The following is a 20,523-nucleotide window of genomic DNA, read 5'->3' as shown; positions in this document are numbered from 1 at the left end:
ATATATAGAGAGAGAGAGAGAGAGAGAGAGAGAGAAACTGCGAAAGAGAGAGAAAGAGAGAGAGAGTCCTACAATAAATCGATATACGAAAGTCGTACTCACATATTTCTACTCGACAATCGTTTCACTAGTTTATGGCTCACATAAAATTTCGACTTGTGCTTTTCACCGTCGAGGGAGCCTTTTTGCGATTGTACCCTTAGCTTCTCCTTCTCATGTTTCTTCCGCAAAGATTCAAGCTTCTTCTCAAGTTCCATCTTCTTCTCCCGGACAAGCTTATTCTCCATTAATTTGTCCAAAGATTCGGCCACTATCTCATCGCTCACTAGAACGTAGAAGAACAAATGACGATATCCAAATAAAAAACGTAACAGGTAATCGATACTTACTGCCGCTGACGTTAACTGGACTTTTATTTGTGGAAGCATCGATGACTTGAACCGGAGGAGCTGGCGGTCCATCCTCGCTCTCCTGAGTGTCAGAGATGTTTATACCGGCAATGGATGGTCTACCATGAACAGTTGTGGTTGTCGGTGCAAGTGTTGGTAATTCACCTACAGATTGTAGTCTTTTTGTTTTAACGGTTTCCTCCTAAGACAAAACGTTTAAACAAGCTTAAATATATGCATTTATTTGCATCGGTCGAAATTTTTTTGACCGAGGAACTTACAGTTGGCTTAGAAGAAGAACTTGCTCCTTCGCCAACTTCCGGCTTATCCTAGAAAATGTTAGTATGCATTTGTTAGTATGTTATCGAGTTAGTAAAAAATTAACGTTCAATTTTTCAAACCTTACATCAGTTTCTTCCGATGAATCTTCCAAGTTGTCCGTAAGAACCGATAATTGCTTCTCTCTCTTCTCTACTTCGCTCTGATATTTAATTGGATTTGCTAAAGCTTCCGCAAGCTCGCTCAGACCATCCGGAACATAATCTTTTACGATAACGTGTAAAAATAAGCTTGCCAATGGTAGTGGTTGGCCGCACTCCGTTCTGAGAGCAACGTGTCGAAAGCCTGGGCATAATCCAACCACTGGTAGGACTCTGTGACCAATTAAACGACCTGACTCTTCGTACGCAGCAATTCTAATCGAAGCAAGTTCGGGTAGAACAACCTAATGAACGCACAGATCAGATTTTGTTGCGTATACAGCAAGCTGTACAAACCCGTGAATTCTTACCTTTTTGAATATAAAAGGCTCCTCGTCGTATACAGGATTGATTCCATTGTTCGGAACAATTTTCGTGCGAAATTTCTTTCTCACTGTATCCGCTGGTAAACCATACATATCCACCTCGACGTAAGTACCCACTCTTTTGTCTGTTAAAAACTGAGCCGATATTACGTGTATGTGAACCGTTCCAGCTATAATACCGTCTACAGTAGATTCCGCGAAAGGATCTAATCGTCGATCCTTACGTCTCATAAACTCCGGTTTCAACAGATAACCACAACGCTGATTGTATTCAAAAATACCCAAGTTTAATTGCATTGCAAGATCTATCAGAGGGAACTTAAATGAGTCACCGATCATCGATCGATATCATGCATATTTGAAATAGTAACATACCGAGTGTTTGATAATTTAACGCAACCAGTTGACAACCCGCGTTCCAAAACACCTGAGGCATAAAATTGCTTGAGTCGAAACGTGTGCCTGCCGGATATACTCTCGATAGTTGGTGCTTATTGTAATTTACAAATTCTAATGGTCTTTCTTTCAAAAGCGTCGTAGCCTGTTTTTCATCGAACGAGGACATCTCGTACATGCGATTTTTTTCTACAAAGATCGATCAAGTTCTGAATTATAATATAAACATAAGAAAATAAATGGAACAGTTGATGTCACAACATGTGTGAACGTACTTTCAGCCGATTCGAAACTGTTGAAATGAACAGGTTGCACATAATTAACTAAGGCTGAAATTTCTGCTCCAGCTTCCGTTTCTTTCGCGCTAGATGCTACTTTGTCAGGTGCAGGCACTTTGTCATCCATCCTTAACTTAATATCCTCCACGTTTGATTCATCTTCCTCTGTACTCGATTCTTCTTCTTCGTCTGAAAAAGAAGCAAATTCTTCCCTATGTTTTATCTTATCGTAAGTCGCGATTGTACAACCACATGTTTGTCTTCAAATACTGACCATCGTCGTCTTGAGCACTGTCCTTACTGCCTTGTCTCTGCTGCAACATCGGAGGATGCGAAATGTCACCGTTTCCAATCTGCTGATCGTTATCAGTTCCATCAGCTAGTGGAACAACATCGGACGGCGGCCCGTTCTCTCCGTCAGCTGCTTGATTCGTTATTCCGTTGTCCTCGCCTTCTTGAACTCCTTCTTCAGACTCTATCGCTGCCGTCTGTTGCTTTTTTTTATGCTTTTTATGATGGTGATGATGTTTCTTCTTGTTTTTAATTATGATCTTACGTTTTAATAAAGATGGGGGCGGTAACTCCTGACCAGGTTCCAGCTGAAAATAAACGTTTAAAGTGTAACGTTCAAAGAGAAATTCCCGAGATAAAAGAAAAAGAAATATTTTAATTATACCGTGAAAAAAATACCTTATGAGATTCAAGAGGTGAATCAAGTAACATTTCTCCAAACAGTTCTCTACAGTACTGAGCTATCTTAGCTTGCTGTCGTGGATTACAATGATTCTCAAAGCTAAGAATAACAGGATATTCTGATGTTTTGAAAGCACTTTCAGCAATTGCTTCAATTACATTTCGTGCATAAATTTCAGGTACAAATGTATATCTAAAAAAAAGTTCTTCGCATAATAATACGATATGTTACATTGAATCATTTTTTTTTTTTATCTTTTTTGTAAATAAAAGTATACCCATGGACAATGACAGGTTCATCAAATTTTCCGTTCCAAAAGTCCAATTCGACACATCGACAACCCGCTAGTAGACACTGCCGATATATTTCTACCGAACTTTTCCCGGTAAGTTGATGTCCTACAAATGCATTAACAAACTATAAATTCACGTACTTGATGAGATGAAAAATTCAAAAAAGTTATATACCTGTTAAGTATGTATTGTGACTAGAATTTATAAAGTAATGCGCAAGCGGTTGGTCCATATCGTCCGATAGTTCAAGCTTTGATACAGCAACGATTGGATTATCCTCGCTCATCAAGTACCTCAAAAATCCATCAAAGCTCAGCTGACCTCGATTGGCATTACATTTATACGGTTCGTATTGACTTATAATGTGCTTTGCTGTTGCCTCATTTGCATAAGGATACAATATCTCGTTTAAACGCGGATCCCTTTGAGTTTTGTTCAGAAACTCGACAAATTGGGCGACTGACATTAGTCTACGCTTATTGCCTACGATACTTTCGAAAACTTTTTCAACATCCGACCGCTCAGTAAGGGACTTATAAAATTTGAAGAAATCCTCAAATTGGAATTTTTGCAACGATATTACGTCGTTCTAAAAACAAAAATTTTGTCATTTTTAACGTTTTGTCATTTTAGCGTTGTGTTAAATGCAGAAGATATTACACTCACTTTTCCAGATGGAAAACCAGAAAGATCAAGTGCTTTCTCGACACGTTTACGATCGTCTTTATTTTGTGCAAACATTCGTACTATGCTGGAATGACAATATATACAATATACACATTTACCCATACGCGCGTAGTTAGTATAATACACACATATATACGATTTATGCTCACTTTTTCACAGGAATTTTTCCTGATTTATCAGTGGTAAGGGTAAGTTTACTATGTGCTTTCTGCAAGAACATAGTTGTGCTGGTATTGAGCAGAGTTAAATTATATGCAAGCTGAAAAATTTGCTCTGTCCAATGTTGTGCAACTTCCGCGCGCGTTGCATAAAAGTTAATAAAATTCATATTGACAAAATCAGATCCATAACAAATTGTTACTGTCTTTTCCTCTAAGGAATCTTGAGAGCCCATTGTCACAAGATACTTCAATTTAGGATCCTGAAAAGCATTTTCTTATTCAAATAAGTACATTTCAAATGAACAGCATGTGGTGGTTTCAATTCTATCACCTTAACAAGATTTATTCATATAGAATTAACTTATATACATTACAGTGACAACAATAGCTTCTATTACAATAAGCTGCTAATACAATGTGAAACTGCAAACAATGCTGTTTTATAAACAGTTTATTGATTTATAGGAAAATGGAACAGATAAGAATTGATCTCCTGTCTATACAACTAAGAACATTTCCATTGTGTACAAAGATAGGTGTGACTGAAAAAAAATGTACTATATTGAGGACATAAAGTAGGTAATATTCTATTTATAGATTTGTCAATAATTATCATACTGTGGTGCTGTGCGTCATTAGCATCCACGCAAAAGCATGATATAATTATAGAAAGGCAAGAAAGCTTCATTTCTAAATATTTGTATCTAATGCGCACCGATGTACAGAACAAACAAAACTTCTAACTAATTTCATCCTTAGCTTTCATGTGACCAATCATGAATTGACCTATCTAAACTGATGAATGAAAAAAATGAGAAAGCATTAATGATACTGTTGAAAATAAAATAGAGCTCAATTCAATACCTTTGGTACTTTAGCATATTTTCCAGTTCTAGTATCTCTTATTATAGCAATATCCAACATTTCCATCTCATTATGTTGATCCACCCAATGCAGATAAAATCCATATTTGTCTACCCTTAGCGTTACTGGAGTTACTATACAAGAGTCCTATATAGAAATATAAACAAAACTAATCACTATACTTACAATAACATAGCATGTTACTTGAAACTTCAATTAAACCCTCTAATAATCTTCTACAAACATTTAACTCCTACCTCGTCCCATTTGATGAATTTTTCTCCATCCTGCAATTGTTGAGACACCTCAACAGGCCTAAACTGCAAGACACTACCTGTTGTCTTGTTGCCTGCCATCCTGCCTGAAGGATATTTGAAGTAGTTTCAAGTAGAACACACGTGCACTAGTAAAAGAACAAGTGATGCAGGCTGATTATGCCACTGGCAACAGTAACAAACACGAAGACGTTGATAACCACAATAACGATGACGATGTTGACGGGGGCTGTAACGAAAACGATGTCGTTGACGGTGACAATGGAGAACGGAACGATGACAGCAGTGACGGCGTCGACGACAACGGCGTTGGCACCAGCAACGATGACGACGACCACGACGATAACAGAGGCGGTGAAGATGGTAGGTGCAGTGGTAACGATATCGGCGACGGTAAAAACAACAGTGACGACGACGACGACGGCGGCGACGACGGCGTCGACGTAAGCCTCATCGAGAATCTCTCAAGCATTAGGCGCACCTCGTGAACCACCTTACCTTGACAGGTGCCCTTGTTTGATCATCCGTGATAGAAGATGCGATCGTGTCTCGACGCCGCCGCCGTCGTCGTCGCCGTCGTCGCGAAATTCTGGCGGGTACCGTCTTGCGTATACCATTAACAGATTTGTTGAATTTTCGGTGAACATCGACGTCAATCCCGGTTAATTAATCGTTTCGGTAGAAAAAACAAATTACGGGCTTCGCTGAACCACTGCCAGTGTCCCGAAGAAAAAGGGAAAAGGCCAAGTACCGTTTAGTAAGTATGTCTTGCGGCGAAAGAAATTTGCAATTAATATGTACCGCGAAAGTTTTCGTACATCTGAGCACTCGCGCACTCACTTCGTCCAGAAAAGCATCCTTACGCACGCCGTACCGAAGACGATCCGAGCTGATCCGAGCACCGCCACCCGTCACCCGTCATCCGTCGCCCGTTACCCTCGTCGCCAGGAGGCGCTCAAACCTCTTTTACAACCAGCAGATTATACAAGAACGCACTACACGTGCGCCTATCGCGCTCAAATTGATTTTAACGCGAACCGTGATATTCAATAAATCCACTACTTACGGTTCTTTTAACGCTATTTCCATCCGTGTAATTTTCCACACGTGTTTTTTCTTTTCCTTTTAATTGATTATTTTATATATTGAAACTGTGACCTTTTTTCACACTTGAACGTAATGCATGTACGTTTAAACGACTATTCCTGAACGTAACTCGACGATTTCAGCAAATTTTGATACTAATTCTGTTCTTACCTAAAAATAAATGTATGCCCTCACACAGAAAGAAATCTAATCAGCTGCAAGGAGTTCATTAAATCGATCCAATCTTATATCGCGACCAACAAACCCGATTCAATTTGATTTAACGAGCCGATGGATAAATGAGTCATCGAGAACGCTTTACTATACATATTTTTAATCACGTCGCAATGATTTAAAAAGATTAATTAAAGTATAAGTTGTGAAGGATTTAATCTCGTCTACGTACGGTATTAAACGATTCTGTTAATATTTTTTTATCTACTACAGTTATCTTTTTCTCTATAGATTGTTAACTGTAGAATGGAAAAATTTTTTTCACACTTACGGTATATAATATGTATATATAGGTATAATTACAAGAGGATTGACACAGAAGTTTCTACAATCTCATGGAAGTCTTATATTCAAGGGATCTGAATCCTTAAAGATATGATACAAGTTAAATTGCAACAGAAAAGTGTGAGTTGCTTTTTATATATCTTAACAAAATTCCATTTGGCATTTATAACATTAAAATAAATAAATGATTATATATAACTGAATTAAAAGGCAAGGGTGTATAAAAGTTTAAATATTATCACTATTATTCTGTATGCATCATTTCATCTTCATTTCTGTTGATTGGATCCCCTTTCAGTAATGCAATGATCATGCTGAAAAACGAAAGTTAAAAATAGCAATAATTACTCATTTAATTTTAACAGTAACTAGTGGATTATTTAAAATATACATACCAATAAAGGTAAATAAAAAAGAAAATAAGATAATATCCAAGATAGATCATACAATCCCTTGTATGCCTTTTTAATTGTCCACGATTGTGGATCTCTGTAGGATCATAAACACCCATATTACCACTGGGTACTCCAAAATATTCATAAAGCAACCATAGTGTCATTGGTAAGTTTACCAAGCATAATATCAACTGTCCATGTGTTAGTAATAAAAACTCTAAGAATGTATGTGATATAAGCTTTGGTACCACCCACTATAAAATATTACTAGTTAGTATTCATCTTATTATTTTATTATTACCTAATTAAAATAATAAAAAGAATAATGCAATTACCGTGTTCAACTTTGAACAACACTGTTGAGCATTTAGGTAGTCACATTCTAAATCCGATAGAGTTATAACCTACGTATACTTTTAAGATAAGGACTGTAATTCTGTAAAATCATACTTAGCGCCAATACAGTTACTGCAACACCATGCGAACATTTAATAAAAATCCCTAGATACGTTCTTTAATAAAACGCATGCAGAATTTGATGATTTAGTAATGAAATTACGTATATAACAAAAAATTAATTCAATCAATTCCTGTTTAGTTATATAGTATAAAAAGGATACAAAATACACCAAAAGAAATAGTACTGAACCGGTATCGATTAAAGCTAGTACGAACAATAGCGGCTCGGAAATTAGACCCATTCTAATAATCTATTAGTATAAATAGATATTAGATAGCATTAGGATCAAATCTGACAGTTCATGTGTGTCTTTTTTCAATATTAATTCACTTGAAATGCTTTTCACGTAGAAATTTCAATAAACCTAAGAGAAAACTGAATATGACCGATTGTCAAAATCAACAAAATGAACAACTCACGGTTCTACCAACTATTGAAATTATTTTCCAAGTTACAGAATAGTGAAATAGCAGCCTTTTCAAGAGAATATCCCTAGTTATTCGTGCGAATGAAACAGAATTCTCCATACTGACTGTGCATACTTTATACGATCGAAACGGTCAATACTGTCAAATTATGAAACATAAACAATATGTCGCAATGAATACGTACAAAGTATTTACTTAAAAAATCAAAGTGGATATCTTATATCTAAAAAAAATTAATTGTACATATATACATATACATATACATATATATGAACCTTTTTAAAGCAATATAAAATAAAAGGTAAACATGTCCACTTTTATGAATGGAAAGTATACTATGTACAATTTGCACCTACATACGTACATTTGTTATCTGTACAAGCCCATGTGGTTATGACAAAATTATAATTTCAGAAATGTTCCGAGACACTCCGAAAATTGTTATAGAAGATGGCACTTCTCCATCTGCTCCTTATGTTATGTACATTAGAATGGAAGACTTATTAGAAAAATTGAAACTATTGAACTATGATAATCAATTTTTACCGGAATTTAAAATAAAAGCTATAAATAGGTAGTTATTCATAATTACATATAAATCATCTAATTTTTAATTGTGTGAATTCATGATAATACCATGTTGATTTAAAACATAGGAATTATTTTATAACACAAACAAATCCAGGAGAACAGTTTTATACATTTACATCTTTAGCTGCATGGTTAATCAGAAAAGCAGGTGGAAACTTTGAACCCCCACAAGAATCTGATGATCCTAATGCAACAATAGGTTTAATATTAGACCATTTAAGAGATACCAATGTACCAATAGAATTTCCACCTAATAAGCTTAAGCAAGGAAGTGGTGATCATGCCATTTATGTTCTAGACAATTTAGCAAATGAAGCATTAAAGGCAGAGAAATTCCAATGGAAAAAGTAAACTTTTAAAATACACTTTTGAAAGATATTAGAATCATAATTTGAAAATTATTTACCTAAATGTTTCTAGGGTAGAAATACCACCTGATGAACCAAATGATGAACCTGATATAGAAGATGATGATGCAGAATTAATATTAGAAAAAGTGGAAGAAGAAATGATGGCTGAGTATGATGATGATGATGAGGATATTTTACATGTTGATGATATTACAAAACTTTATGGACAAAATTTTGTAAGTACAGTCATTGGTATGCTTACAAAATGTAAAAATCATATATTCCCTAATATCATGTTTTCTAGAATGAAACACAAAAACCTGATGATATCCTAGAATCTAAAACAAACAGAGAAGAGTGGCAATTAGAATTGGAAAGAGTTTTACCTCAACTAAAAGTAACTGTTAAAACAGGTACAGAATATCTGATAAAAATTTGAGGAGTAAAATTGTAAGAAAAAATTTATTTCAGATTCAAGAGATTGGAGGTCACACATAGAGCAAATGAAGCAACTTCGTGCAAATATTGCAATGAATTTGACTGGAACCAAAAGTCAATTAGATAAGCTACATATTGACATAACAAATACTTTAGATAAAGTAAAAACAAGGGAGTCCTATTTAAATAGACAACTTGAACCTATTTTGAAGGAATATCAAATTCTTCAGGATGAGTTATCAAAAATTAAGGAACAATATCGGGATGTTAGTGGAGGTGTTACAGAAAGGACAAGAGTTTTTAATAAATTATCAGAGGAGTTGGAACATGTTAAAAAGGAAATGGACGAACGAGGATCAAGTATGACAGATGGAAGTAAGTATCATACGAATAATTCTACAATGCTACATAAATTGTTAATCGTTAATACTTTCTATAGCTCCGCTTATAAATATAAAAAAGACGATTACGAAAATGAAAAGCGAAATTTCTGAAATGAACATTCGTATTGGCGTGTTGGAATATAGTTTAATGTGTGCAAGAATACGAGATCGCACGCAGTTGCAGGAAGATATGAATAATACGAATGGGATTGCGATAACTTGAGTTGTTACATAGCTTAGTAATGTTTTAGTAACTTCGAACTATTATCACTTACCAACTTGGACTTAAACGATTAGTAACGTTAAAGTGATAACTATTTTTACTGAAAAACCTATCAGTATTGTTTTCCTTTATGTCCCTGAGCATAATTTATGCACTGTTTGTCTAGATTATCGCTAATTATATTTGTTAATAAGGGTCCAATGAAGCGCTTACCACGCATCGCCTTTGTAATGTGTGTACGCACCAAGTACTTGTAAAAACATATTGTTCAGCTATAAGTATACATATGTAATGTTTTTCACGATGAAATTGCAACAAATAAAATTGTGCAACAGAATAAAATGCTATTTTAATATTTTTTCAATTTTACCATTACTTTTAATTCACCATTGATGAAACTACAAACGAGGAGCACAATAGGCCTACCACTCAATGCATCATTTTGTTCTACGTCGTGGGGGCTTTAGAACCCCCTTACTATCTTGGTATCGCTTCCAACGTTACCGATTCGGCATAAAATGAGATTACAACATTACATAGTACTAGTTGGAATTAGATCTAAACATAACTATGAAATTAAGAATAAGGTATAGGACAGCATATCATATATTCCGTCACGGAGTAAAGAATTCTGTACTTTTAAATGTATACATAACTTAATTTCTAATGATTCTCTTGATGTTACATGAGTAAGACAAGGAATGATATATGATTAAACAAGAACAGAAAATTTGAAAGGTGAAACTAACGCCATCTCGCGTTTGGTGATCGGAACTACGACTTTTTAATAGAAACACATGATATAAACAGAGGTATTAGACAAGGAAAGCACTAGTGTGCGAGAAGGACAGAGAGAAAACGTTTCCTATTGGCTGGCGGGCCCCTAAGATCGGCCAATCAGATCCTAAGTAAAGTCGGCCAGGGAAAAATCATTAATAACTCATTAATTAGAAAGATTCTGTGAACTTTTACGATTGAAGAACGTAGCCTGAACCCTTAGCTACTTTCACATATAATACTTAATGCAATAGACCCATCCCATCATTAGTTATTAACAATCTTAGTACGGGATGTCGGGAATGATACCGTTTACGTTTATATACGTTTACAGTTTTTCATTAATAACTCAGTAATTACGATGATTTTGTGAACTTTTAGAATTGAAGAATGTAGTGTGGACCCTTAGCTACTTTCACATATAATTCTTAATGCAATAGACCATTTCAATAATTAGTTATTAACAATTTTAGTACGCGATGTCGGAACCATATCGTTTACGTTTATATACGTTTAGGGTTTTTCATTAATAACTCAGTAATTACGACGATTTCGTGAACTTTTCTGATTGAAGAATGTAGTATGGACCTTTAGCTACTTTCACATATAATTTTTAATTCAATAGACCGTTTCAATAATTAGTTATTAACAATTTTAGTACTCGATGTCGGAACCATACCGTTTACGTTTATATACGTTTACGGTTTTTCACTAATAACTCGTTAATTAGGATGATTCTATGAACTTTTAGCATTGAAGAATGTAGTATGGACCTTTAGCTACTTTCACATATAGTTTTTAATGCAATAGACTGTTTCAATAAATAGTTATTAACAATTTTAGTACAAGATGTCGGAAACGATACCGTTTACGTTTATATAGGTTTACGGATTTTCAATAATTTCATAGCTTTCTAATGAATTCCCATGCAAGTAATTATATGCATCTGAAAAGCAACACCCTTAGCTACATTCTCATATAATTTTTATTAACATATTCGAATTAGTTTAAGAGTTATTAAAGATTATTTGGGTGAGTGCTACACTCGTCACATTCAAGAGTGTGAGTTTTTCATCATTTTCACGAATATGCGTGATTAATTATGCACTTTCAAGCATGCAGAATATAGTATGGACCTTTTTATATATTCTGCAATTGTTTTCAATTGCGTAAGTGGTGCGGTTTTTTAGTTATTAGCAATTGTTTATAATAGTTGTATATCCTCGGGTACGACGAATAGGAGACGCTCCCATATAATGTTTAATAACTCTTAAACTACACCGAATATGTTAATAAAAATTATATGAGAATGCAGCTAAGGGAGTTGCTTTTCAGATGCATATAATTACTTGCATGGGAATTCATCAGAAAGCTATGAAATTATTGAAAAACCGTAAACGTATATAAACGTAAACGGTAAGGTTCCGACATCGCGTAATAAAATTGTTAATAACTAATTATTGGAACGGTCTATTGCATTAAAACTATATGTGAAAGTAGCTAAAGGTCCACACTACATTCTTCAATCCTAAAAGTTCACAAAATCATTCTAATTAATGAGTTATTAATGAGTTTTCCCTGGCCGACTTTACTTAGGACCTGATTGGCGGACCTTAGGGGCCCGTCAGCCAATAGGAAACGTTCTCGCTCTATCCTTCTCGCTCACTAGTGCTTTCCTTGTCTAATACCTCTGTTTATATCATGTGTTCCTATTAAAAAATCGTAGTTCCGATCACCAAACGCGAGATGGCGTTAGTTCTGTTTTGCAAAATTCTCTATCCTTGTCTAGCACTATTCCTTTCCTTGTCTTACTCTTTGTTTAATGCTATCCTTGTCTACCGCAATTCGTTTCCTTGTCTAACTCGTATCTTTAAAGCTATCCGTGTTTCTTTCTATCGATATCCTTGATCCAGATATTCCAGATTTAGTAAAACAGCATATTTTATTAATTTTGCATTTAATTAATAAGTGCGTGCAGTAGATTAGTTAGAAATTGTTTATAACTTTTATTTAACATTTGAAAATTAATGGTCTTTTTGTGTAATTTAGAAATGGTGGGTTTGGGAATCAGGGAAAGGACTCCAATATCAGGAAAAATGAAGAAATGCAATTATTTATCAAAAAATCAGTGACTTATTATAAGATAATTGCAGAAAATGTATTTTATAAAAGGTGACAATATGTATACGAGTGTTGTTGTACAACATTTTACAGTGTATTCATTTCTCTCTCATACATCACTCCCATTTTCTTTTGCAAACTACTCAGTCTTATAATATAAATATCTTTATATGCAGATTTAACGAAGCAGAATCTTTTACATCTATCGATTTTACCATCTTTGACTGTTGAATTGTACACAATTCCTAAATTCACCATTCTGTTATTGTAGCGGGCATAATAAAATCTCTGATATTTTACACGATCGGTATTTCAGAACGTGAGGCATAACAAGATTGTAGGAATAGTCTATTATCAAAGTGGAATTTCTTTACCATTATATTTTATTTTGTAATTACTTTCAATACTTGTAATTACAGACTTAGAAACAAATTATAGCAAAATTTTAAACAAATTATACAGAATTATTTACCGATAGCCGCTTTGATACGAACTGCTATCAGAATGGTTTCCATGAATGTCGCTTGTGTTTCGTACGCCATTTTACATAAAACCACTGTCGTACATTAGGGTTAGTTCTAGGATTTCGGCAAATATCGTTACAACATCGTTATTTTATGGAAATAAAAATAATTGTCTACGAAGACAATATAAGAATCATAATTATATAACAATTATCAGTAAGCACAAATTAATTTTAATGTTTGATGTGTATATAAAAATGTATAAATTTCATAGATAAGAATTAAATACAAATATTAGTTATCAAAATGATAACGAAACATACATAAAATAGTACGTGTTATATATTTCATATTGTATATGTGTGCATTTCAGATAGCATTCAGATAGCCCTCTACAATATTACACTTTATAATAGATTGACAGTTGTCATAACAATACACAATATGCATGAAGGTATAGATGATATATGTAGGGCAATTGATGACAATTTATTGCGTAATTTGGAACTGATGCAAGAAAAAGTTAATGTTAATGTACAAATGGAAAACATACTACGTGATGGTTACATTGAATTAGCTAAGGCAAAATACATACGTGGCAAAGAAAGCATAAGTGTCTTACAGGTTCCTGTTGATGACGAGAAAGTTGTTTCTCTATTTGAATTAGAAACAAAATTAACAGAAGAAACTGGCATAATAATTCCAAATTTTGACATAAGCTTAAAAACTTTGGGTAAAGGTGAAGATGAGATACAAGATCCTATCAAGTGGTTTGGAGTATTGGTTCCACAGAGTTTAAGAATTGCACAAAAACGTTTTCAAGAATCCCTTTGCCTTGCTGTAAGAGCAGCAAATATACAAGCAGAAGTTACTTCTGTATTAGATAAATTACAATCTTTGTATTTTTTAAAACATACTTCCTGTCCAGTTGATGTCATTCAAAAATAAAAATTGTATAAATTTAATTGATTGGTTCCATTTTACTTTCCTATACCATTTTCAATTATATTTTTCTGAAATAAGTTCTTAAATTTTTAATTGTGAATATGTCTCTATATTAATCAAATTTGATGTTAAATAAATAAATAAAATATATATGACTGATTAAGTTATCCAATAGAATTCAAAAGTTTCATTCATCTCCTGTAAAGAATTTACAGGATTGGTTAGTTATAGTTATTTATCGAGAATTGTTGGTGTGACTGAAGAATTGCCGCGTTCTGAAAGAAATTCCCGCCAACTCTTATTTTTTGGTTTTAGTCCTAACAAAGTTTTAAGAAAGTGAAAACAAAGTATTATTACTCTGCATATATATTTTTATTTATTGTATAATTTGTTTTGTTATTGTTATATTAAAATTTATTTATACAAACAGAATGGTAAGATCGTAAAAATAGAGAAGTGTAAAATTATATACAATTATTCAATTTACATAAATGTTATGTGTATATATATCATAATGCTCTGTAAAATATATAATATGCTATTATTATTTTTTATGTTATTGTCCTGGTCCTTTTAATTTATTTATTCTTTAATTTATTATTCCTTAGGATTCTAGTAGTCCAGCACGCTCTGATAGACATGCAGAGGCAATGACATCTCCTGCACCAGAAATAGATGAACCATTTGAAGATGAAACTGATTTACTTGGTAATGATAATGATGTTAATGAAGAGGAAGGAGAAGGAGAGGAATTATTTGGGGATAATATGGAAGCGTAAGGTTTTTATTGGTATTACTATAAAAGAATTAAATATATATTTGATATTAATATTTGAGTAATATTACAGTGATTATCGTCCCATGCCAGCATTAGATAGATATGATTCAGATGTAGTGGATTTGGAAGAATACTCAGAAATGTCTCAAGGAGAACGTGCAGAAGCTGAAGCTGCTATGCATAAAAGAGATCGGGCAGCAGGCATTATCAGAGATGATAGATATTTACTTTATGGTACATTCTTGTTTTTTAACAATGTAATTAATATTTTTTCCAAAAGTATATTGTAACATGTGTCTTTACATTTAAGATGAAAGTGATGAAGATGAAATACATGCCCGTAAGCGCCGTATGGCTGAAAAAGCAGCAACAGGTGAAATTGAAGACACAGAAGTAAAATCTTTACCTGCTTTTGCCTTCTGCAATTTATTTTATTGTACTATGTAATAGTATTTATTTTTATTTTAGATGATTGAATCTATTGAGAATTTAGAAGATACTAAAGGTCATTCAGTTAAAGAGTGGGTGTCTATGCTGGGGCCTAGAACCGAAATTTCTAATCGTTTTAAAAGCTTTCTTCGTACACATACTAATTCAAAAGGACAATATATGTACAAAGAACGAATTCGTCATATGTGCGAGAGTAATCAAGTAATACTTTTTATTATTATTTATAATTACAGTCATATGAAGATACAGAAAATATTTATATCATTTTTAATAGTCTAGCTTTGTTGTGGAATTTCCCATTCTTGCAAGTAAAGAACATGTTTTGGCTTATTTTCTGCCAGAAGCACCATTTCAAATATTAAATATATTTGATGAAGTAGCAAAGGAACTAGTACTAACTATATTTCCGAGTTATGAAAGGGTTTCAAGTGAAATTCATGTGAGAATATCAGAATTACCTTTAATAGAAGAAATTCGTACATTTAGGTAAAACATAGTCTGATATTGATTAAAATTTTCAATTTTTCATGAAAAAATAATATAATTTATTGTAAATATTAGGAAATTGCATTTGAATCAATTAGTACGTACTCTAGGAGTTGTTACTGCAACTACAGGAGTGTTACCACAATTGTCTATTGTAAAATATGATTGTACAAAATGTGGATATGTACTTGGTCCTTTTGTACAAAATCAAAATACAGAAGTTAGGCCTGGGTCATGTCCCGAATGTCAAAGTATTGGACCATTTATGGTAAGTTTCAAGATTTAAATGATTTTATTTATGCACAAAATGTCTTATAAGTTTATTAATACTAACTGCAGATTAACATGGAACAAACAATATATAGAAACTATCAAAAAATTACAATCCAAGAATCACCAGGTAAAATTCCTGCAGGAAGAATACCGAGAAGTAAAGAATGTATTCTTTTATCAGATCTCTGTGATCGTTGTAAACCTGGAGATGAAGTAGATGTTACCGCCATTTATACGAATAACTACGATGGCTCCTTGAATACGGAACATGTAAAAAATATTTTAATATATAATTATTTTTAAGATGTTACGTTAATTAATTAATATCTATTTTGTATTTAGGGTTTTCCAGTGTTTGCAACAGTTCTTCTTGCTAATCATCTACAAGTGAAAGACTCAAAAGAAATTGTTGAATCATTGACTGAAGAAGATATTTCTAGTATCATTACTTTAAGTAGAGATCATCGAATTATTGATCGCATTGTCGCAAGTATTGCACCTTCGATCTATGCACATGAATATACCAAAAAAGGTTTAGCATTGGCTATATTTGGCGGAGAATCAAAGAATCCTGGTATTTATATTTTTCGTATCATTTTTTTCGCTTTTCCGGAACGCAATTCAGCAGAAATCTTCTAATTAAATGCGTAGGTAACAAGCATAAAGTAAGAGGAGATATTAATGTGTTACTATGTGGAGACCCAGGGACGGCAAAATCTCAGTTCCTAAAATATGTCGAAAAAATTGCACCTAGAGCAGTATTCACTACAGGCCAAGGGGCTTCGGCTGTTGGGTTAACTGCTTTTGTAAGGAGATCACAAACAACTCGTGAATGGACTTTAGAAGCTGGTGCCTTAGTACTTGCCGACCACGGAATTTGCCTTATTGACGAGTTTGATAAGGTAAATATATTTTTCGTTAAATATTTATAATAAAATATGAACATCTGTGTATTTTCAGATGAATGATCAAGATAGAACATCTATTCACGAAGCCATGGAACAACAAAGTATTTCTATTTCAAAAGTAGGAATTGTTACATCACTTCATGCTAGATGTTCAGTAATAGCCGCATCTAATCCTATTGGAGGAAGATATGATGCTAGCATGACATTTGTGTGTTATGTAAAATTCAATGTATATAAAAAAATTTTATATTTAGGTAGATTTATCAGAACCAATTTTGTCTCGTTTCGATATTCTCTGTGTAGTGAAAGATGAAATAGATCCTATGCAAGATCGGCATTTGGCGAAATTTGTTGTGAATTCTCATATGAGACATCATCCATCAAATGCTGGGAAAGTGATACCTACAGTAGAGGATGCAAATGATATATCTATCCCACAAGATCTTTTAAAAAAGTATATAGTTTATGCACGGCAAAATGTTCATCCTAAATTAACAAATATTGATCAAGATAAAGTGGCAAAATTATACAGTCAATTAAGGCAAGAAAGTTTGGTATGTCAGAACGATTACATTCCGAAAATTTTCATTATACAATCGTACAATTTTTATTGTAACTATTTGTAGGCCACCGGAAGTTTACCAATTACAGTACGACATATAGAAAGCATTATACGTATGGCTGAAGCAAGTGCTAAAATGCATCTACGTGATCACGTTCAAGAAAATGATATTAATCTTGCTATCAGAATGATGCTTGATAGTTTTGTTGAGACACAGAAGTATTCAGTAATGAAAAGTATGCGTGCGGTAAGTGTCTTAACGAATAATAAGCATGAAGGTAAATATATACAAGTTCATGAAAATTATAACAAATGTTCTATTATTTTTTAAAGACATTCCAGAAATACTTATCATACAAGAAAGATCACAGTGAACTTCTGTATTACATACTTAGGCAACTTACATTAGATACTTTAGCGTTCCAAAAAGCTATACGCGGAGGTCGCATTGCAACAATCGAAATTTTGGAGAAAGATCTATTGGATCGGGTATGAATTATTTACTTTATTACCCTATAACCTTGTCAACCTTACTTTACTAAAATTTTTGTTTTATTTTAGGCTAAACAAATCGACATATACAATCTTCATCCATTTTATGAAAGTGACATTTTCAAGTCAAATAACTTTGTTTATGATTCAAGGAGGAAAGTAATAGTACAAACACTTCCTGATGATGTTGATGACTAATGAAACGTTAAAAATATTACGAATACAATTTATTTTAATAAAATTTACAGCGTGATATTGTTTATTGTATAAACATAATTTTTACAATCAATTATATAATTACTTAATAGATCAATAAAAAATTAATTTTTTACTAAACAATTAATATTACTATTTTACTTTTGAATTTTATAATATAGTTTATAGTTTATGAAGAAGTTCTTAGTACAAAATTATGATTTCTTTTACTTACAAGCATATAATATAATTGGGAGGGTAATGACATTATAATATAAATGACGAAATTTTAGTACAAGGCGCGTTGTATAAATTATTATTTAAAATGTATGTTACATATAAGTACTTTAGTTATTTCCATTTTGTACAATGAAATTATTATACATGTATTTCTTGTGTATGGACCAGTAAAATATTTCATAAATATTTAAAAAATTAATATATCTACTTTAAGTTTTTATCTCTTATCTAAAATTATTTAAATAGGATATCTTTTTGAAAATAGAAAAGTATGTGAACGATTACTGCTACTACTACTATTACTACTACTACTGCTACTACTACTACTACTACCACTACCACTGCTACTACTAGAAACACTATCACTAGAGTCTGATTCACTGTCTGAAGATGAGCTACTAGTACTGCTATCATTACTACTACTAGAACTGCTGCTATCAGCACTGGAATTTGTATCACTGGAACTACTTGATTCTTTTTTCATTTTTTTCTGTTGACGACTTTTCTTCACTTCTTTCTTGTGTTCTTCACTGTAAAAATTTGTGATTGCTATCATTATGATTTCTCTAAACTTTGATGCTTAACAATTCCACCACATCTTATATGTTTACCCATTAGATTCTTCTTGTTTCTTTAGAGCTTTCTTCAATTGTGATGTACGTGAAGATCTATGTAAATACTTCCTTTTTCCCTTACATTCATAACTCCAATGTCCCATCTCTAAACATTTCTGACATCGCATCCCTTGCGGGTATGGATTACTAAAGAAATTATAACAATAAATACTTTAAAATATAATTATAATTACACAGTGTTACGTATTTGTTATTTTTCAGTTATAAAGTTTTTATAAAAACTAAGTAACAATCTTTTAATATACTTAATGAACAAGGAAACCATAAAATTACATGTAAATTTTATACTAACCTTTTTTTTAATACTTTCAAGCCGTTTGAACTCATATCACATTTATTTTCATACTTTGTAATTTTTAATCCATTAATAATCTATATTCGAAGATGAATAAAATTTTAGATGAAGTTTGTTTACATGCGAAAAGGTTACTTTACTGCATAAGCTTCCAACACGCCATAATACAAGACGCAGTTGCTTGCGATAGTACATGGTAGGTTATTTGAAAACGTTTTAACGGAAATCACCAATCAAATCTTACATATAGTATTACAAAATAAAAAAAAATACAAAACTAAATTCAGATATACAATAAATTAATTATGTTTTAATTGTTTCTTAACGTAAAAGTAAATGATAATAAATAGGTATTTATATGTATTTCTTTTGTAAAAAATATATGTTTAATTGATAATTATACTTGACTTATGTACGAATATGTCAAAATAAATTTATATACAAAGTTATAAAAAAAATGTATTAATTTAAAAATGAAGTATTTTCGTAGTAATTAAAAACACATGAGTTTCTTTAAGAAATCATGACTTCTTTGAATTATGAAGAACATGATTTACATTTAATGAAATGTATTAGTAAAAATACAGAATTAAATGTTGTTAAGCATATCCTAACTGCAAAAAATAATATCCTACAAATAAAAAAAAGAGTACTCAAAGAAACGTATGAAGAATTGGTAAATTTTTAATAAATTCAGATGAAACAGAATCCAATTTATTTAACTATAACAATTCCTTTATGAATCTATTCTTATCAAATATTTCCTATTGAATCACAAGAAAAATTAAACCATACATATTTAGTATAGATATTTTAAATACATTTCTTACTTTATTGTATAATATAAATTACAGTGTTTGGATTACAGAAGACAAATTTTCTAATGAAATCTGGAATTTTTCTTTACAACATAATTTTAACCTTTTTTTTAATCAATATCCTGGTATTACAGAAATAAATAAACTTCATAACTGTAAATATAATACTATAATCGATAAAAATATAGAAAAAACCAATACATATGAGGAAAATATGGTATTGACACTAAAAGACGAAATTGATATTATTAATAATCAGATAATTTATATTCGTAATGAAAATATAGAGAAAGATTTAGAATATTGTAAACTTACTTTAGATAACTTAAAATCATTTTCAGAAGAAATATTCAAACTCATAAGGTATTA

General features: G+C 32.3%; 7 protein-coding genes across 7 annotated transcripts in view; 4 read left to right on the top strand and 3 right to left on the bottom strand.

Annotated features, from left to right (window-relative positions):
* Window positions 1-5,000, bottom strand: part of LOC108574002 (1-phosphatidylinositol 4,5-bisphosphate phosphodiesterase classes I and II) — a 5,751-nt gene extending 751 nt beyond the window's left edge. The window contains 15 exon segments of the mRNA XM_017936500.1: window positions 1-325; window positions 390-591; window positions 671-718; window positions 796-1,113; window positions 1,180-1,499; window positions 1,570-1,779; window positions 1,866-2,057; window positions 2,143-2,467; window positions 2,559-2,754; window positions 2,840-2,960; window positions 3,030-3,444; window positions 3,522-3,606; window positions 3,692-3,963; window positions 4,568-4,714; window positions 4,825-5,000. The exon segment at window positions 1-325 is cut by the window's left edge and continues 256 nt beyond it. Coding sequence (XP_017791989.1) covers window positions 1-325; window positions 390-591; window positions 671-718; window positions 796-1,113; window positions 1,180-1,499; window positions 1,570-1,779; window positions 1,866-2,057; window positions 2,143-2,467; window positions 2,559-2,754; window positions 2,840-2,960; window positions 3,030-3,444; window positions 3,522-3,606; window positions 3,692-3,963; window positions 4,568-4,714; window positions 4,825-4,923 — 3,275 coding nt within the window. The 5' untranslated portion in view covers window positions 4,924-5,000.
* Window positions 4,989-5,330, top strand: LOC108573978 (prostatic spermine-binding protein-like). Its single transcript, XM_017936472.1, has one exon. It carries the CDS (start codon window positions 4,989-4,991, stop codon window positions 5,328-5,330), a length of 342 nt encoding a protein of 113 aa, XP_017791961.1.
* Window positions 5,331-6,691: 1,361 nt separating this feature from the next.
* LOC108574001 (protein cornichon homolog 4) lies at window positions 6,692-7,709 on the bottom strand. The gene is made up of 4 exons (XM_017936499.1): window positions 7,463-7,709; window positions 7,178-7,246; window positions 6,843-7,096; window positions 6,692-6,761 (listed from the first exon to the last, which is right to left on the bottom strand). Exons 1-4 carry the CDS (start codon window positions 7,541-7,543, stop codon window positions 6,692-6,694), a joined length of 474 nt encoding a protein of 157 aa, XP_017791988.1. The 5' UTR covers window positions 7,544-7,709.
* Window positions 7,710-8,146: 437 nt separating this feature from the next.
* LOC108573996 (intraflagellar transport protein 57 homolog) lies at window positions 8,147-9,715 on the top strand. The gene is made up of 6 exons (XM_017936495.1): window positions 8,147-8,304; window positions 8,387-8,668; window positions 8,742-8,907; window positions 8,976-9,084; window positions 9,143-9,484; window positions 9,549-9,715. The coding sequence occupies exons 1-6, from the start codon at window positions 8,147-8,149 to the stop codon at window positions 9,713-9,715; spliced, it is 1,224 nt and encodes a 407-aa protein (XP_017791984.1).
* Window positions 9,716-13,478: 3,763 nt separating this feature from the next.
* On the top strand, window positions 13,479-14,025 carry LOC108573977 (coiled-coil domain-containing protein 115-like). Its single transcript, XM_017936471.1, has one exon. It carries the CDS (start codon window positions 13,522-13,524, stop codon window positions 14,023-14,025), a length of 504 nt encoding a protein of 167 aa, XP_017791960.1. The 5' UTR covers window positions 13,479-13,521.
* A 611-nt stretch (window positions 14,026-14,636) lies between these two features.
* LOC108573993 (DNA replication licensing factor Mcm2) lies at window positions 14,637-18,169 on the top strand. Its single transcript, XM_017936492.1, has 14 exons — window positions 14,637-14,797; window positions 14,871-15,034; window positions 15,111-15,193; window positions 15,269-15,451; window positions 15,525-15,736; window positions 15,812-16,004; window positions 16,076-16,279; window positions 16,352-16,583; window positions 16,661-16,911; window positions 16,970-17,134; window positions 17,172-17,471; window positions 17,544-17,726; window positions 17,813-17,968; window positions 18,041-18,169. The coding sequence occupies exons 1-14, from the start codon at window positions 14,673-14,675 to the stop codon at window positions 18,167-18,169; spliced, it is 2,580 nt and encodes an 859-aa protein (XP_017791981.1). The 5' UTR covers window positions 14,637-14,672.
* Window positions 18,170-18,644: 475 nt separating this feature from the next.
* Window positions 18,645-19,480, bottom strand: LOC108573976 (zinc finger CCHC domain-containing protein 10-like). The gene is made up of 3 exons (XM_017936470.1): window positions 19,334-19,480; window positions 19,018-19,167; window positions 18,645-18,936 (listed from the first exon to the last, which is right to left on the bottom strand). The coding sequence occupies exons 1-3, from the start codon at window positions 19,366-19,368 to the stop codon at window positions 18,645-18,647; spliced, it is 477 nt and encodes a 158-aa protein (XP_017791959.1). The 5' UTR covers window positions 19,369-19,480.
* Between the last annotated feature and the right edge of the window lie 1,043 nt (window positions 19,481-20,523).

Source organism: Habropoda laboriosa, unplaced genomic scaffold (genome assembly GCF_001263275.1).
Source record: "Habropoda laboriosa isolate 0110345459 unplaced genomic scaffold, ASM126327v1 scaffold197, whole genome shotgun sequence".
NCBI lineage: Eukaryota > Metazoa > Arthropoda > Insecta > Hymenoptera > Apidae > Habropoda > Habropoda laboriosa.
The sequence above is the reverse complement of the archived record's forward strand: the minus strand, read 5'-3'. Positions and strand labels throughout refer to the sequence as shown.

Bases quoted from the DNA above. Each gene is read 5' to 3' on its own strand.
- LOC108573976 (XM_017936470.1), bottom strand. From the start codon at position 19,368: ATGAGTTCAAACGGCTTGAAAGTATTAAAAAAAAG. The intron at 19,168-19,333 runs GTTAGTATAAAA...TAATTTCTTTAG, and splicing joins TTGAAAGTATTAAAAAAAAG to TAATCCATACCCGCAAGGGA. The intron at 18,937-19,017 runs GTAAACATATAA...AAATTTTTACAG, and splicing joins AAACAAGAAGAATCTAATGG to TGAAGAACACAAGAAAGAAG.
- LOC108573993 (XM_017936492.1), top strand. From the start codon at position 14,673: ATGACATCTCCTGCACCAGAAATAGATGAACCATTTGAAGATGAAACT. The intron at 17,472-17,543 runs GTATGTCAGAAC...AACTATTTGTAG, and splicing joins AATTAAGGCAAGAAAGTTTG to GCCACCGGAAGTTTACCAAT. The intron at 17,969-18,040 runs GTATGAATTATT...GTTTTATTTTAG, and splicing joins AGAAAGATCTATTGGATCGG to GCTAAACAAATCGACATATA.
- LOC108573978 (XM_017936472.1), top strand. From the start codon at position 4,989: ATGCAGGCTGATTATGCCACTGGCAACAGTAACAAACACGAAGACGTT.
- LOC108573996 (XM_017936495.1), top strand. From the start codon at position 8,147: ATGTTCCGAGACACTCCGAAAATTGTTATAGAAGATGGCACTTCTCCA. The intron at 8,669-8,741 runs GTAAACTTTTAA...AAATGTTTCTAG, and splicing joins GAGAAATTCCAATGGAAAAA to GGTAGAAATACCACCTGATG. The intron at 9,485-9,548 runs GTAAGTATCATA...TACTTTCTATAG, and splicing joins ATCAAGTATGACAGATGGAA to CTCCGCTTATAAATATAAAA.
- LOC108574001 (XM_017936499.1), bottom strand. From the start codon at position 7,543: ATGGGTCTAATTTCCGAGCCGCTATTGTTCGTACTAGCTTTAATCGAT. The intron at 7,097-7,177 runs GTAATTGCATTA...AATATTTTATAG, and splicing joins GTTGTTCAAAGTTGAACACG to TGGGTGGTACCAAAGCTTAT. The intron at 6,762-6,842 runs GTATGTATATTT...TTCGTTTTTCAG, and splicing joins TTTTTTATTTACCTTTATTG to CATGATCATTGCATTACTGA.
- LOC108573977 (XM_017936471.1), top strand. From the start codon at position 13,522: ATGCATGAAGGTATAGATGATATATGTAGGGCAATTGATGACAATTTA.